The sequence below is a fragment of the Felis catus genome, chromosome E2 (assembly GCF_018350175.1).
Source record: "Felis catus isolate Fca126 chromosome E2, F.catus_Fca126_mat1.0, whole genome shotgun sequence".
Classification (NCBI taxonomy): Eukaryota; Metazoa; Chordata; class Mammalia; order Carnivora; family Felidae; genus Felis; species Felis catus.
Window position 1 is genome coordinate 811,102 of NC_058382.1, and position 18,415 is coordinate 829,516.

The window sequence follows — 18,415 nt, forward strand, 5'->3', positions numbered from 1 at the left end:
GGACCGAACACAGTGATTGGTGGGATGGTGAGGAGACGGTGGCATTAATGACACCAGGACCTGGTATTTATTCTGAGGTAGGAGCTGGGGTGGCTGGGGAGAATGGGGTGTATGTGTCAGGGCTTAGATTGTGGGTTCCCCGAGAGAGAATGTTCATGGTGCCATCTGTCCGTTTCATGACAGGGTGGTGTGACCTTTGAGGACATTGCCATCTACTTCTCCTGGAAGGAATGGAGACTTCTTGATGAGGCTCAGAGACGGCTGTACTATGACGTGATGCTGGAGAACTTTACACTTATATCCTCCCTGGGTAAGGCCCTCACCCTCCCCAGTGACCTGGACTGGGCTCTGTATTCCCGCTTTAGCCCCCAGCTGCCCATTCCCTAGGGGATGCTTTGTACCTCTTGGGTGTGGACTGTGGGCCCTGCTTGCTCCCCCAGCTTCCGTGGTGGTTGCATTTGTTGCTAAGGCTGGGGTGTTAGTGTGCCCTTTTCTCTCCCCTGCCGTTCCAGTGCTCTCTGTGCCGAACCTTCATAGTGTAAGATTCAAGGTCAGTAGTCATGCCTTGAGGATAATGGATTCCACCTTGCTTGCTCTCTCCCTGGCTGGGTCTGCTTGTTCAGATCACTGCCATTTCTGTGGCCCGGGTTTTGATCTCTTCCTCTTGAAGCCAGTACTTGTGCCTGCCTTTGCCAGAAATTGCACACATTGGCTTGGTCATACTTAAGTGGACTCTGGCCACTTCTCAAGACTATTCAGTGTGGTGCTTTTATAGTGTTTACATCTTTATTCCTACCTCCCCCTACTCCCTTCACCTTTGTTAAGGTACAACTGACAAATAAAATTATGTTATTGAAAGTGTATTATTACATTATAGTTTGATACACTTACACTTTATGAAGTTTTTACCAAGATGAAGGTAATCAACATAACAATTACTTGTCATAATTACCTTTTCTATGGTTAGTGATGAGAAAGCTTAATATCTACTCTCTCAGCAAATTGTAAGTGTACAGTACAGTATTCACAAGTGTAGTCAACATGCTGTCTCTTAGATCCTCACATTCATCTTGTAAATGAAATTGTGTATCCATTCCCAGCATTTCCATTTTTCCCAGTCCTTAGCCTCTGTCATTCTAGTTTCTATCTTTATTAGTTTGAATAAGAAATACCATGCAGCACTTTTCTTTTGCTTTGTGGCTTATTTCACTTAGGGTAATGTCTTCCATTTCATCCATGTGGTGGCAAGTGTCCATTTTCTTTTCTTTTTTATCACCAATTATTACTACATATGTGTGTACTAAATGTTTCTCACTGTATCTTCTCACACACACCTATTCATGTTTCCGTATATTGATTTTTCTGAATGATACTGTAGTGGATGTGTATGCACAGACACTGTGTGGATACTGATTTTCTTTTCTTGGGATACATACATAGAAATGGCAATGGTGGGCTATATGGTAGTTCTGTTTAAAGTTTTGGAGAGGCCACCGTAATATTTTCCATAATGACTTCCCTGATTTACAGTCCCAGCAACAGTGTTCAAGGGTTCTATATTGTGCACATCCTCACCAACGTGTTACCTCTTGTCTTTTTGGTCATAGCCATTTTAACAGGTAGGAGGTGATATTTGTGATTTTTTATTTGCATTTACTGATGATCAGTGCCTTGATTACCTGTTGGTTATGTGTATCTATCTTCACTTTCTTCTCTGTCTACGGTTCTGCTACAACTTTTCAATTAGATATAGTCCTGTGTGTTTTTTTTTTCCTTTTGGAGTATATGCTTTTGAAGTTTCAGGGTTTGAGGTCTTAAGTTGAAGTTTTGAATCAATTTCAAGTTCATTTCCATGAGTGCTGTGAGATGTGGGTCAAGTTTCCTTGTTTGTTCTTTTGGATATTCAGATTTCAAAACAGCATTGAAGAGATTGTTCATTCCCTAGTGTATATTCTTGGGGAAATTTTCAAATACTAGTTGATTGTATATATTTATTTCTGGTCTCTTTATTCCATTTATGTCAGTGTCCTATTGTTTTGATTATATAGCTTTGTAATGTTGTTTGAAATCAGAAATGTGCTGCCTTCAGTTTTGATTTTTGTTTCCAAGGTTTCTTTGCTTCCTGTTTTAGGAGATTCGGTGGCAGGGGTGCCAGTGTCCTCTGTGGAGCAGGCAGTAGGAGTCCCTGCCGAGCAGGGACCTCAGTAGCACCCACCTGGTGGCTGACAGAGATTCCCCAGCCCCTGTTTTCTACCCATCCCCCCATGTCTCTGCTAATATTGTCTCCAGCCATCCTTTTTGTGTGCCTGTGCTCTCTTTTATGCTTCACTGTGTATTAGTCAGTCTTGATTGGACTCTTGAGCCCTCTGAGGCTACTATGATTCATGAATAGCTGTTGAATTGATTTTTTTTGGTGAAGGCTGGAATCCCGTATTCTACCATCCTGCCAACGTCAGTCACATAGGATGCCTTTCTGAGTCTGTTGTGCGCTGAGTAGCTCGGGACAGTCGTGGCCATCCAGCGTGACCAATTTTCTTCAGTATTTCTAGCCTCCCTGTGCCCTGTAGTTGCTCACCTGGAGCTTACAGGGAAGAGTCCATACATGGACTGTATCATACAATGGACCTGATCCAGACATGACCAGGTGGGCTCACAGGGGCCTTTTTCTGGTGAATGGCAGCTGGGGAAGGTGTGATATCAGGACTTTGTTCAGATCACACTAGGTACCTTTGTTCAACTAGAGTTTGGTGCCATGCCAATGGCCATACCTCGTTCCTGTCTTTCCTTCTTCACTGTTGACAGTTTGTGTACTTGTGGGTTCTACTCCTTTGGTAGTCCTGTGACTTCCAGCACAGGGGTAATTGCCGTTTCTCAGGCCTCCACATCTTACCCATTTCTCTCACTGCTCTTCCTGGGTAGTCCAACATTCACCTTCACCCATTTGCCAGAAATGTCCGTGTACCCTTAATGTGACCTTGAACAGCCACAGATTTCTTTTGATTGGATTTTTCAGCAGCCTCCTACTCAGCCAGGGTCAGTAGCAGAAAAGAACCTTGCCAATGCTGTGGGCAGAGAAACAAGTTGTAGACCCTGGCTCTCTTCCTTCCATGAAACCCTGGTTTTCTGTCCTTCCAATGAGCTGTCCACAGTGCATTGACCTTAGGGGCCCAGTAACGCAGAGCAGGCACTCCTTCACCTGAATTCCAACTCCCGTGTCTGGAATAGCATCTACTCAACTCGTGCCTACACGAGACAGGTGCATATGTGTGACGGGCTTACCCCTCACTGTAGTCACCATGTATTTCATGAGAGTTTCTTTGCGTTCAGGTTGCTGCTGTGGAGCAGAGGATGCGGAGGCACCCCTTGAACAGAGCGTTTCTGTAGGTGTGTCACAGGCCAGCACACCCAAGGCAGCTCTGTCTTCCCGGAAGACCCACCCCTGTGAGATGTGTGGTCCGGTCTTGAGAGACGTTTTCCGCTTGGCTGAGCAGCAGGGAAAACCAAGCAGCCAGAAACTGTTGAGGTGTGGGGCATGCACACAACGATTTTACTTCAGCGTAAACTTTCAGCAGCAGCCGGAGCAGCACACGGGAGAGAAACCATTCAGAAGTAGTGTGGACACGGCCTCTTTTATGAAGGGATATGGATTCCATGATTCAGGAAAGCCCTTTATCTGTACAGAGGTTCAGAAAGACTTCCTGCCTGGCTTTGTGCGTCTGCAGCAGGACGCCATTCATACTGGAGAGAAGCCAAACACAATCAGTCAGTGCAGGGCAACTTTGCAGAGCAGCAAAGGTCATTACACTCGGGGAGAATGCAAGGAAGCTTTTGGTCCCAAATATACACATGTTCAGGATCAGGGTGTCCAACCTGGAAGTCCATGTTTTGTGTGCAGTGAATGTGGGAAAACATTCAGGCAAAAATCTTTATACACTATCCACCAGACATTCCATACTGCACAAGGACATCATGAGTTTGGTGAAGGTGAAAAATCCCTTAGACGAAGGTCAGCTCACAGTCTGTACGGAAAGACTCACACTGGGTCTAGGCAATACACATGCAACAAATGTGGGAAATCCATAAGCCACAAATCAGTACTTATTCATCCCCAGAGATGGCATAGTGGAGAAAGTAATCATGTTTGCAGTGGATGTGCAAAATCTTTTAGCCATCACCAGATGTTGATTACACGTTCTGTTCAAACCTTAGAAAGGCCTTATAATTGTGGTGACTGTGCAAAACGTTTTACCTCTATCTCTGCTCTCAGTTATCATCAGAGATCTCACACAGGGGAAAGACCTTATGAGTGCAGTGAATGTGGGAAGTCTTTTATCTCCAGTACTGGCTTCCGTTCTCACCAGAGTGTTCACACTGGAGAAAAGCCTTATGAGTGCAGTGAATGTGGTAAATCATTTTTCTCTAGGTCTGACCTCCATTATCATCACAGAGTTCACACTGGGGAGAGGCCTTATGAGTGCAGTGAATGTGGCAAGTCCTTTCACCGAAGAAATAACCTCAATGTACACATAAAGGTTCATTCAAGTGAGAGGCCATACGAATGTAATGAATGTGGAAAATCTTTGAAGTGTAAGTCTTCATTCATTCAACACCAAAGAATTCACACAGGAGAAAGGCCTTATGAGTGCAGTGAATGTGGGAAATCTTTTACCACTAGTTTTGTCCTTCGTTCTCACCAGAGAGTTCACACCGGAGAAAGGCCTTATGAGTGTAGTGAATGTGGGAAATCCTTTACTGCTAGCTCTGTCCTCCATAATCACCAGAGGGTTCACACAGGAGAAAGGCCTTATGAATGCAGTGAATGTGGGAAAACTTTTACCACTAGTTCTGTCCTCCGTTACCACCAGAGAGTTCATACTGGAGAAAAGCCTTATGAATGCAGGGAATGTGGCAAGTCCTTTCCCCGAAGAACTAACCTGAATGTACACATAAAGGTTCACTCAGGTGAAAGGCCTTATGAGTGTAATGAATGTGGGAAATCTTTTAAGTGTAAGTCCAAACTCATTGAACACCAGAGAATTCACACAGGAGAAAAGCCTTATTTGTGTAGTAAATGTGGGAAATCTTTTAGTCGTAGCCACGCCCTCCAGTATCATCGACAAAGTCACCTTGGAATAAGGCCTTATGAGTGTAATGAGTGTGGGAAATCTTTTGCTTGTAGTTCTTCCCTCCGATCTCACCAAAGAGTTCACACTGGAGCAAGACCTTATGAGTGCAATGAATGTGGGAAATCTTTTACAGCTAGTTCTGTCCTTCGTGCTCACCAGAGAGTTCATACTGGAGAAAGACCGTATGAGTGCAGTGAATGTGGCAAGTCCTTTCTCCGAAGAAATAGCCTCAATGTACACATAAAGGTTCACTCGGGTGAAAGGCCTTATAAGTGTAATGAATGTGGGAAATCTTTTAAGTGGAAGGCAACATTCATTCAACACCAGAGACTTCACACAGGAGAAAGGCCTTATGAGTGCACTGTATGTAGGAAATCTTTTATCAGTCATCCTGCTCTTAGTTATCATCAAAGAGTTCACACTGGAGAAAGGCCTTAGGAGTGCTGTGAATGTGGGCAGTCTTTCAGCCAAAGCTCCAGTCTCACTCAACAACGGAAGGTATAGTAGATGAAGCCCTTCTGAGTGATCAATTATGAATTGTTTATGTTCACTAGAAGTTGTATTTCTCTTCCTATCCTCTATTCAGGATTAGCAGATGATGTCTTTGGGAGGTAATTTGAATCAGAATGGGTCATGAGTGTGGATGGAGCCCTCATGAATGGGTTTATTGTCTTCATACCAGTTCTAAGAGAGCTTGCTTCCTCTGTGTACCATGTGAGGACCCTTTTGAGAAGATCATCTATAAATCAGGAAGTTGCTCCTCACCAGACATGGAACCGGACCCTATAGGGAATGTTAGGTTGGCTATCCAGCCTCCAGAAAGAAGTTTCTGTTGTTTGCAAGTCACCTAGTTTGTGGTACTTTGTTAGAGCAGTCTGAGCTAAGACGTGAAGAATGTGGGCAATCTTTTGGCGAAGGATACAGTTTCATAAAAATCAGAAAGTACCCTGGGTAAGGCCTCATGAGTGAGGGGAATGACACAATTCCTTTTGCCAGTCCTCTGTCTTCATTGCACACTCAGTTCACACTGCCAAAGGGCGTTAAGGTAGCAGAGCAGGTGGTATTTCCTTGAGTAGTATAATCACAGTGGAGGAGTGCCTTTGTGAAGCAGCCACTTAGCTGGAACAAACCTTGTTCACTTGAATGTCCGCAGTGGAGTGACTTACCCTAAGTTCCAGCTATTTGGGAAAACTTGAGGAGCTGTGTTGTGCTTCCGATGTGTCCGGAGTCATTGCTAGATTGAAGTCACTGCCAGTTTCTATAACAAATGACTCCACTTTGATACCTGACAGGTCCCCTAATGTGTATCAGTCACCGCCTACATGCTAAAGCATGTTACCCCTGCGCATTGTCATTGGTGATGGACATTATGGGTAATTGGAACTTCACATTCCCTTCTAAGTTAGGACATGGATGTGATGCAGTGTTTATCCACAGTACCTGATCTGAGATTTGGATAGTGTCTTGCAGATAAAGAGTAAATGTCTTAGGATATTGTTGGTCTTGTGATGCTTGTGATAAATCTATGCAGCATCCAAGTCGCAACACAGGTATTTGCTGCCACATGTTGCTCTGGTTTATGCATTAATAAATGCCTTTTTTGTTTAATTACTTTAGTCTTAGGTGTTGTATTCTAATGGGTTATTTGAAAGCAGAATTAGGCTCTTCCAGCAGTAAGGAGTGAACAGATTTCATTGCATCCCAAGCTTGCTGTGTCCTGGAGAGGATAATTGCAAATAAATAATATGTACGTGTGCACTCTCCAGCTTGGGTGTGAATTTGCATTATGACCCACTACCTTTGTTATGGGCTGAATTGTGAATCCAAAATACCTATGTTGAAGTTGTGGCCCCCAGTATGTCAGAATGGGACTATAGTGAAACACAGGATGTTTAAAGATATAATGAAGTTGAAATGAGGTTATTAGGATGGACTTTTAGTATGACTGGTGTCCTTATAAGAAGAGGAGCTGAGGATAGAGGACCAGAAGAATGACCATTTGAAGACAGGGAAATCCCCATCTCCAAGCCATCTCCATCTCTCTCCAAGGACAGAGGCCTGAGAAGAAACTAACCCTGCTGATTTATGTCCAGTTTCTAGATTCCAGATTTGTGGGCAAGTAAATTTCCGATGTTAAATCACCCATGTGGTACATTATTATGGCAGTTCTAGCTAATACAGTCCCCTGTGTTCTATATCTGGATTCTGTGGTCTGGATGCCAGGATTTTTCCTGTGCTCAGAGGGCACCCTGAAGAGGGAGCATCTCCAGTGGTTATGAAACCATCTCCAGTGGTTGTGGAGACAACATGAATATTTTGCTTGTCCACAGCTGATACCACATACTGCCAGGCACTGTTGAGTGGAATATCTACCCCAAATGCTTCAAAGGAGCCATGTGGCCTGATGCACACTATTCGTGTATTACACCACAGGGGCAAGGGAACTGTAATTGGTAATCTAGAAGATAGGGTAATGAGGGAGTAGAGGAGACATCAGCCACTTAGTGGAGTGTATTTCTTACAAACATGTATCCACAGATGTTCTAGTGACTGGCTGGGCAGGATCAGTGTGCACAGAAATTCTTCACTATCAGACATATGTATCCTGTGCAACAGAGCTCATTGTATCTGAAGTCTCATATCCTCTCTGGTGTTTACATCTCAAGGCCATTGTGTGCAAGAGGAAAAGGATAGAGGACAAGGGTGGTTTCAAGTCCAGGGTGGTAGCTTTTTTGACACACCTAGCCAGCATTGTTGTTGGTACCAGCTGTGCCTGTGGCAGATCCTTGTTCTGAAACATTCACCTCCCAAGTAGTCTCCCAGGTACTCCCCAGCCTCCTTGGCTATAAAACCCTGTCTTCCGGAATTGGTGGTGCAGGGACTGACTCCTCTTATGGGTGCCAAAGTCACGCTTCTGTCCCTGAGTCTGTAAATAAACCATTTCTCCTCAAGCTGGACTTCTCAACCTTTTCCCTTGCTTAAGGTTTGGAGGTCATTTTGCGTATACGTCCCTTCCAGGCAATACTACTATTTTCTTCTCTGGAAGTATACCACTATTTACCCATTCATCTGTTTCGACCATTTGGGTTACTTAGAGTTTTGGCGTTTGTAAACAAAGTGCTCTCTCAAAATTTTCATTACCGTTCTCTATGTGGATAGAGGTTTCCTTTCTCTTGTGGTATGACTCAAAGCGCAATGCCCGTAACAGGTAGGTTAGTGCTAATATTTTTAAGAAACTGCCAAAATGTGATCTAAACTTCAGTTCTGCATTCCCACCAACATGTACGAGAGTTCCAGTGCCTCCAGTCCCTGCCACTACTTGATAGTGCCAGTCTGTAATGTCAGCCCATTTCATAAGTGTGTAGTGCTGTTGCCATTGCATTTCCTAGGGGTGTTGATTTTGAGTATTTTTTCGTGTGTTTATTTACCACCTGTCTATCTCCTTTGGTACAATTTCTGTTCATATCGTTTGCCCATTATCTTTCCGATGAGTTATGGCTATTTCCATTTTCATTTACAAATAAGAAACGCATACAGCAATGGCATGTATTCGAATTTTCCTCATTCTTAAATGGTGTGACATTTTGCTGTATGGAGTCATAGTAACGGTGTTAGGCTATTTCTTCACTATTTTCACTCAGCTGCTTTTGTGTCCTGCACACGTGACGGCCCAGAACACCATACATGTGTAAGTTTAGTGTGCATTCTTACCATTATGTCTTCACTTTCTTACATCCAGGCATTCAGAAATACAAAACTGCAGCCCTGCTTTGTAGTGCTTGCCAATTTCCAAAGTGTAAATTCTCCCATCATGAGAGCGGGATATGCTGGGAGAAGGCGCTGAAAAATTCCACTTGGGTGTATGGTGGAAGACTAAACTTTGGCGTGTGCGGGAGACTTTATAATCCCAGGCGGACAGGAGCTGGGGTGGGAGTGGAGGTGGGGGTGCTGTGAGCCAGCTGCAGGTCTGCACAAGCCTCAGGAGAAGATGTTAATCCTGATTGGCCAGAGGGGAGGGACCTCCCTAAACACCCTGATGGGTGAGTGAAAATATGGCTGGCCTCACCTTAGTGGTGACCAGGTTGTCAGGCAAACCCGCTGGGTTCAGATTGCTTCCTCGGATCCCACCCAGTACCTTGGAAGGATTTCTCACCCTCTAGTGATCACCTCCATGTGATGTAACTCTTTCTTTCTGTAATAGTTGAGTGCATTCCCCAAAGATGAATGCCTTTGGTGCATCTCACCCTGAATCTAGGTTGCCTTACCAGCCCTCCCACTCAGGGGAAGACTGCTGGCCGGGGCACTGCGGCCATTTCTGGCTTCCCCCTCTCCAGGGAGGACTGGGAGCCAGTGGGGCAGGTAGAGGGTGACTCCCAGGAGAGGTCAGCAGCCTTAGTGTAGGAACCCGCTGAGACCTTTTTTCCTTGGACCCACACGTGATGGTGGTGTCATCTCAGAGCATCAGCCAGGAAGGTGCCTGCAGGGAGAAAAAGTTGCTGGGTCACAGGTCAGGAGTGGCACAGGGACAGAGGAGACAAGGGACAGGGGAGGAAAATGGCACCCCCCGGAGGTGACTTTGGAAGGACCTGCTGGGTTGAGTCCCCGTTTGTCCTGTGGAGTTCAAGGTCCCACTGTGGATCCTTAATGCAATGCATTGCCCTGAGCCGTGGCCATTCTTGACCCAGGAGGTGCCTGAGGGACACAGCCCAGTCCACAGGTGAGTTCTTGATTCCTTTCCACGTGCACAATTGTGACCACTCTGGCAGCTCCTCAGGGGACAGGGTGTGACATCTGGGCTAAACTCATTGGATTAGGTTGTCCAAGATTATGTTAAGGGAAAACACCTCAGGCGCAGGTTGGTCAACAAATTATGAGTTTGTTGTACTGTGGGGTACAGGGATGTAAGAGCATCAAGCCTGGGGGTCCCAAGTGGACTAGGTTTGGCTGCTCAGCGTTGACAAAATCCCAAGGCAGAGAAATGAGTGGGGGTGAAACAGGAAAGGAATCTCTTTCAGGGAGGGGAACATAGGGAACACAGTGGACTAAACTCTCAAAGACTGATTCCAAAGTGGTGAAAACACTTCTAGGTTTATATAAGAAAAATGTCAGCAAAGGTGGGTGGGTACATGCAGGGAGGCAGTGAGTCAAGTAGATCATTGTCATGGAGTCACTCATGAGTGGGCCTTGCTGTTCAGGGCACTCTTTATTGCTTGAAGGGGTCGTTTTGGTTCTCATCTGGGAATGCTTGCCATCAGGGTCTTCCTTAGCCAAGAGACAAGCTCAAAGAACCCAATGAGAAAGTTTGGGGTCAAAACGGGGGCAGCTGAGTTCCTCTTTCAGTACTAAAAAAACAGGATGTATGGGAAATCTACCTTGGGCCCTCCAGCCAACCTAGTTATTGTGAAAATTTAACAAACACCTTTAGCCCACATGATTGATTAAGCTTTTTCTGTGTATCTAAAGATCCGGCGTTGTCTCATGGAAAGAACTTAGCATGTCTGCATGTCACAAAACAAACCTGACCCCTAGCATTAAGTCATCAGACCCCCTTCACAACCTTCCAGCACTGTGAAAACATCTATAGCTGCGACTATTGAGTCTGCATGCAGTCAAGAAACTTATGGACCACTGTACTCCCTTTACCGGTTAACGTCTCTAAACTCCATTAAAAACCCCTGGGCTACACACAGACCTTGGATTTGGCCTTTGTATAACAGCCCCACCTTCCTCAGGTGATCACCCTCTTGAATAAAGCTCATATTCCTTTCCATGGAACACTTGTCTCTTGCATATTGGCTTTTGGAGCAATGGGCAGCTGAACTTTGTCTTTGGTAATGTACAAACAGGAATTAACAGACACAGACACATGATGGGGTTTTGGCGTGATGGGGGTCCAGAGGTGATGGCCAAGAAATAATTCTTGAGATGACTTTGATGCAAAAATTGATTTTATTATAGCATGGGGACAGGACCCAGGGGCAGAAAGAGCTGTACTGGGATTGTGAGGAGAGTTAACTGGTTATATACAGGGACCTGGGGGAGATAAAGTCCTGAGGATGTTTCTGATAGGATCTTCATCTCTAAAGAAGACTCACAGATTGCTGGACGCCCAGCTATTATCAAGCTAAGGTGGTTTTTCCCTTCAGCACATTAACATTAAGAGGATAGGGAGTTCCTGGAGAAATGTTATGATCTGTGTTTGACTCAAGTATTTGACAATGGACTGTTGGTTAAAGGAAATTTAATTTTATCTGCCATTTCCTTCTTGCCATTGTTCCCCACATCACTATGGAGGGAAGGGTGAATTTGGAGCTAGAGATTTCTGGAGATTAGGCTATTGAGAAGGTTGCCTTTTTCTTGTAATTTACTAAGATATTTGTAAACTGATGGAGACTCATATCTTGCATGACTGTGATATCTATCAGTTAACCATTTGTTTTTCCCTTTCCTTTGTTCTTGGACAGCCAGGAGTGCTTGAGGAATGTCACACATAACCCACTGGGGGGAGGGGGAGGTTTGCTGTTAGCCTGTACTTTGCCCTCAGCCTGCCCCACCCTCCCTCATCATATCCCCTGAACAGTTTTGATCCTGAAGTCATTAAGTTTGTTAAAAGTGGAAGGTCTCATCTTCTGTAGCTTCTTCCTGCTGAGTAGGGGTGTAGAGATGTCCCTACCTATGGGTCAATATTGATCAGGTGGGAAATGTATGGGGGAGTTGCAAATGGTGGAGGCAACTGGATCCAACGTGGACAACAGGTATGAACCTCCTTGAGGAGAAAAGATCATCTGTTGTTTTGAAGTTATTGCAGGGGTGGACTCTGGGCACCAGAGTAGTTGACAAAAATCCTCTAGTCCAGGAGGTTAACCAATCACTAAAGGAAAGAGAGGGATTGTTTAAAGCACCAGTTTGAGTATTCATGTCAGTTAGAAATCCAGAAATATTTTTGTGGTAATCTGGAATGCACATACAGCATTGTTTGTGTGAGAGCACGAGTTCCACTTTAAGTAGCAGCTAAAACATTTAATCCCATTTTATTTTGTAGAACTGTTTTGTGCATTTGGGCTATTTTAGCATTGAATAATATAATGTTATTTTAGGAGTCATTTAAGAACTTAACTGTGTGGGGCACCTGGGTGGCTCAGTCGGCTAGGTGTCCGACTTCAGCTCAGGTCATGATCTTATACTCCGTGAGTTCAAGCCCCACGTCGGGCTCTGTGCTGACAGCTCGGGGCCTGCTTCGTATTCTGTGACTCCTTCTCTCTCTACCCCTCCGCCTCTCACTCTGTCTCTCTTTCAAAAATAAATATCAAAAAAAAAGTTTTAAATACCTTAACTGTGTAACAGGTGGTGTTTAGCCAACAGGTGCTTTCCTGTTTAGTAAGCAATCAGGTAATTTTAAAAAGACATTTTTATAACAAAAATAAAGGTTAATGGATAGAGAAAATTACAAACCCAGTGTCTACCAGTGCTGCCAGTGAGATTTTTAGATGTCAGGCTTGACGCATCCTCAGATGGAGTGGAAACAGGCAGCAGGAATCAGATTGGTCTTTCTGGTTTGTAACTCAAATGTCTGTGGTGATACTTTTGAATGGCCCATTGTAAGAAGGAATTGTTACTATAAATTGGGGAAAGGATAATGAAAAAGAAAAGTACAACCACCATAAGAGAAGTTTGAGGCTCACAGGAATGAGAAGGCACATTAGTTTGCTCATTGATTAAAGGGGGTACAGGTTTTATTTGAGATATAGGAGACTATGAAAAGTGTCCCTCTAATTTACTGCAGTGGGAGTACTCAGTTTGACCCCATAGGGGCCCTTCCATTCTGGAGTTAGATCTGCTGCTGTATTAGACTTTCAATCTTTTTAATAAACCAGGTCTTTGGGTGTAAATGGTATGGGTTTCTATTAGCTGTCAGATCAGGTTTAGGGAGGATATGGTTTGCATATTCACTTAGAGATTTATGAATTAACCCGGCCTCAAGTGAATAATTTAATGAAGTACTATAGTCCTTATCTATTGATAGGCTTACAGTGTTAAAAGTCTTTACATACAATTGTTGGGGGAATCCATCCCACTTTCCAGTTGTTTAAATAATCATATGCCCATGGGGTCTTATCATTACCCCCACAGAACAAGAAGCAAAAAATTGTCCACACCTGTGCCATTGTGACAATTTTTCTGAAGTTTACCTCAAGTTGTCTAGTTTAGGCAAATAACATTTAAAGACAATGAAAACTAAAGTTTAACATCCATAAAGGTGCATTATTGAAACATAGTTTTTCTAAGAACCCTCATTTCCAGGGATAGCCAAATCAAGATTAATTCATTTGTAGACCAAGTCAAGTTTTAACAAACTTGGGCTAATTATTTACATAAGCTCAGCAAGAACAGCAATTTATCATGTAGATCTTTTTTTGTTGTTGTTTAAAAAAAATTTTTTTTAACGTTTATTTATTTTTGAGACAGAGAGAGACAGAGCATGAACAGGGGAGGGGCAGAGAGAGAGGGAGACACAGAATCGGAAGCAGGCTCCAGGCTCTGAGCCATCAGCCCAGAGCCCGACGCGGGGCTTGAACTCGCCGACCGCGAGATCGTGACCTGAGCTGAAGTCGGACGCTTAACCGACTGAGCCACCCAGGTGCCCCTATCATATAGATCTTTTAAAGTTTGCTTTGCTGGAAACTTTTGTAAGGAATCTCCAGATTGAACTTTTAGTAGGCTCTCAAGACCAGAAGCCAAGACAAGTACTTGCCATCAGACAGTCCTGCAATACCTGTAGAATTATGCAAATTCCTCCTTACACGGTCCCCAAGATATCCTGAGGTTCCTGCACCTGTCAGGAAGTGACATTCTTTACTCACCTGGTAAGGCTGCTGGGAACTCTGTAAGCAAGGTATCAGGCTAACATTTCCAAGGGGATTTATGCCTCCATGTTTCTTAAAGTGAACCTGTTATGCCCAGAATTCGTGATCCCCAAAGACAACCAGGGAGCTGAGTCCAATGAAAAAGCAAAGAGACTTTATTCGAGCTAGCTCGAGTTCAATCCCCTACCTGATGCAGTGGTGAGATGCCGGAGAGAGAGTGTGAGTTTCAAAAGCATAAAGGTTTTATAGGGATCTAGGGGTGGTTGGTGGGGTAATGGTCGTGGCCTTAGCCGATTGGCTGGGGAAGGGTCAGAGTCCTGTTGCGCAGGTCACCAGACGTGGTTTGAATGGGAAATTTGGGTGAGAGGGAAGTTACTCAAGGGGAGGAGGCGTGGTCTGAGTTTTGAGCAGGAATTTCTTTCTGCGGTTTTCCCGGAAAGGGGGCCATGTCGGGGACATGGTCACTCAAGATGGAGGACACAGAACAAGATGGAGGACACAGAACAAAATGGAGTCGGCCGGCCTAGGTCTGCTCTTTCAAACCTTAGTTCCTTAGAGCTGTGTGGTCATTATCTGAGTCTATGCATGTCTCTCAAATATGACATTCCAGTCAAAGCCTTGGTAAAATAACCAGTATTTCCAATGGCATCCTGTTACAAGGTGAACATATTCTTATTGAACTTATGCAAGTAAGTATGATTGCCATGGAGAAAGAACACTCACTGAGTTTGTGAATTTCAGAGGGTTTAGGTAGAGAGAAAAGTTCAATACTATAGTTTGTTGACAAATGAACTTTATCACATTCCTGTATGTCATAGATATCTTAAGAGAAAGTTTCCTTAATCTGGGTGAGCAAATACTAGAGATCCAACAATATTTCCAACAAGAATCACAAAACTATAATCTTCCTCTCAGTTCATTTAGTCTCATGTTCCTAATTCTTGTTCAGTTTGAATGCAGCTTTTTCATTCTGGAAATTCTTACCCATTTTAGATTTAGGATTTTTAAAGATGTCAAATACCTGTGTTTGTCCTAAAAGTCCTTTTTATGAATCTTCTTGAAGATGAAATATGTTTTGAGAAAGAGAACAATTATAAATGACACAATCTCAGAAATGGACATTGCTAAAGATCTTATGAGAGTTCCTTATATGCAATTGACAGGGAAATTCAGTGATTTCTGTGACACATAACATTTTATGATCAGAATATCAGGTGATTACCTTATTACCGAAACATATTAAAATTTTAGGAGTTGCATATGTATTTGAGCATTTATAGCATTTACTTATGCAATACAACTAAGGTTTACCATTATTTGGGAGAGCTTTTCCAAGTAACTTAAACATACCAAATAAGTCTGAATGGTCAAAAGGACTTCATTTACAATTTAAATCCTGGGAAGTTTGTTAAAACCTTACAAAGTTATAAAACATATCCTAAATAGGGTTACAGATCATTACGAATCTTATTTGTTTAACCAAGGTGGCAATAAGAGATTCCAAAGGCAAATATGTAGGGTTATATAGTTGTTAGCAAAACTTTGCTGGCTTAACATTGACAAGTTTTAACTTTAAGTAATCAAAGACCTGATAAAGACAAAACATAAAGCTTTGGTTTTCCTGGCGGAGAAGAGAGAAAAAGCTATTGTTTACATTATTCTTAACAGCAGATCAACAGTCTAAGAAAACTTTGTCTTTTGAACCGAGAAAAAAGCAGAATTTTAATCTAATACCAGTGTACTTTTAAAATCCATCCATTTCAACCTTAGTCCATTCTGACCACCATAAAATTCCTTTCCAAAGATTTCCCTTCACAGACCTACAACTTTCCTTCGCCTTCAGATTTTGTCCCAAGCCGTTTCTTTGCAAACAACCAATCTCATTTAGGACAAAATTACTTTCTTTTACCTTCAGCAAAACTGTATTTCCATTTTACATACAGAGTTGCTTTTCTTATATCTGTTAGTCTTAACTACATTCTGCAGAATTTTAATTCAGAAACCTTAGTCTCCAGTGAAAACAGTAACCAACTGTAACCTGTTACACCAGAATTCTTTAGATGACAAATTTATAAACCAGTTAAGCACAAAGCATGTTTACCAACAGATCCAATAGCCTTAGTTTTTCTGCAGTAAGTCGAAGCATAAACCTATGTTTAGTAATTAATGCTTTAGTATTTTATCTCATTAGATAACCAATGATTTCAATCGCATTTAATGTGTGTGAGAGAAACTTTAAAGTTTCAGATTACCAAAGGCTTTGAAAGCTATCTTAACAATTACCCATGAAAACTTTGGGGCAGACAAAATTAACCAATATTTTAAGTCATATTTTGCTAACAAATTCCAACAGAGATAATATGAGTTTACTTGACCTTCAGCAAGCCTAGATAGATGAGTTCCATATTTAATGCTGATAACTATAAATACAGGTCTATCTTAATTAAACCAAAGAATTTAAATTAGTTTACCAAATATGTTTCACTTGGGTCCAGTTAAGACAAATTTTTCCCCATTGTCCATTTTTTAACCTGGAACACTGGTGGGAAAATCTGAAGTGGGCATTCCATGGGTGGGGGATGCTCTTCTTCTCTGACTTTGAGGGTGGGAGGAGTTGATGGTGCCTGAGGCACTGAGGATGGTATAGGAACCAGTTCTGCAGGCCGCACCCAAGATGGTGCAGAAAGAGGAAGAGGGGGAGGGGAAGGAAGAAACGAGTTGCCAGCAGAAGGTAGACAAAGGGAATCCCCAGTCCTGAACCTTGTCACCTTGGACAGAGCAACAGATGCCATTTCTATCTATCTGTCTCTCTCTCGCCCTCTCTCTCCCCTGCCCCCCACCAACTATTGGAATTAGGCAGTCCATATCAGGCCGGAGAAGACAGAGAATTTCCCTGAAACAAATGGAGTTTCAGCAGCTGCTTGGGAATATTCCTTAAAGTCCCTGTCCCAAGGTAGACTAACCACAGTTAGTTTCAATTATAGCCATTAAACTGGGAAATGATTGAGGGAGAGGCCTTCACATCTATTATGAGGAGGAACAGAGAGAGTCAGTGACCCTTTCATTAGGGATGGCCTGTGTTTCCTCCAGCAACTGAGTTCTAGCAGGAGGAGGCCTGTTTAGACATCCAATTTGTCAGGAGGGAGTTTAGTAGCCAAACACATTTGGTAAAACACATTCTGCAAGAGGCCTTTTGGTCTGGGTCCTGATTTAGAGCCATGAAGACCTGGACCTAGGGTACCTCTGTCGATTTTCCCTATTGCCTGCAGAAGAGATCTGTTAGATTCTACTAAGGCCTTGCAGTGTTACAGGACATCAGTCCTTTCCTAAATCTTGCAATCCAAATTGTTTTCAATGAATTAAAAAGGCATCCCAAGGGAGAGTCCTTAGGGATGGAAGAGAAGCTCCCAGGCTCCTAGAGAGAGAAAAGTAGAGAAGGTCCATTACCACGAAGATCCCCCCTGACGCCCAGGTGGTGTTTCATGCACCGTATATGTCAGAGGTTCCTGGTGTCAAAACGAACTGAGACATTCCTCAAATGAAGTCACTATGATGACCAACCAGCCAAACAAGACCGCTGAAAAAGGGATGGTAGCACCCCCCCCCCCCGCTTCCCCATTGCACCCTGGCTACAAATGGGTGCCGGTATATGGACCAAGTTTGCCTTGCTGAGAAGGCCAAGAAACCACTGTTTGTTTGTTTGTTTGTTAATTTTTTAATGGTTATATTTTTGAGACAGAGAGAGACCGAGCATGAGCAGGTGAGGGGCAGAGAGAGAGAGAGAGAGAGAGAGAGAGAGAGAGAGAATCAGAAGCAGGCTCCAGGCTCTGATCTGTCAGCACAGATCCAACGCGGGGCTCAAACTCATCAACCGCAAGATCATGACCTGAGCTGAAGTTGGACGCTCAACCAACTGAGCCACCCAGGCACCCCCAAGAAACCACTGTTTTTAACCCATGAAAAATATTGGGAAAATGTTACATGGAGGAATTACTCAATTTTGTAATTTAAGTAGTAGTTAGTAGAGGCCATTGACCAAAAACAGTAAAGACAGAAATCCATCATGATCTAAGCGACATTCCAACACATATGGTTTTTACAGCCAACTTCCTAGGAAATGGTCCCTGGTTGGGTTTTAATTCAATTGGGTACTGGCTTTGGCCGGGTCCTGGTGCAGGTCCCCCTGCCAGAAGTGGCTAGACCAGGGATGTGGAGGGGGTCATGTTAGACCAATGAGGAGGAAACCTTATACTGGAGTCTTAAGATTGGCAACCATCTTGGTGACTTGGGTGGCTGTCCTGTGCCCAAGACATACAACTTTTTATAAAGACAGGAATAAAGAGAGGGCATCAAGTTTCTGGGTCTTATTACTATTCTGGCCAAGGTACTAACTTCTAGCCAAAAGTCAGGCTTTCTCCTCCATGT

At 43.4% G+C, this 18,415-nt stretch overlaps 1 protein-coding gene across 1 annotated transcript in view; it reads left to right on the forward strand.

The window, feature by feature from the left end:
- The window catches only part of LOC101091237 (zinc finger protein 418-like), a 43,688-nt gene extending 32,787 nt beyond the window's left edge, over positions 1-10,901 (forward strand). The window contains exons 4-5 of the mRNA XM_045046678.1: positions 184-310; positions 3,328-10,901. Coding sequence (XP_044902613.1) covers positions 184-310; positions 3,328-5,564 — 2,364 coding nt within the window. The 3' untranslated portion in view covers positions 5,565-10,901. The remainder of the gene's footprint in view (positions 1-183; positions 311-3,327) is intronic.
- Positions 10,902-18,415: the final 7,514 nt, after the last annotated feature.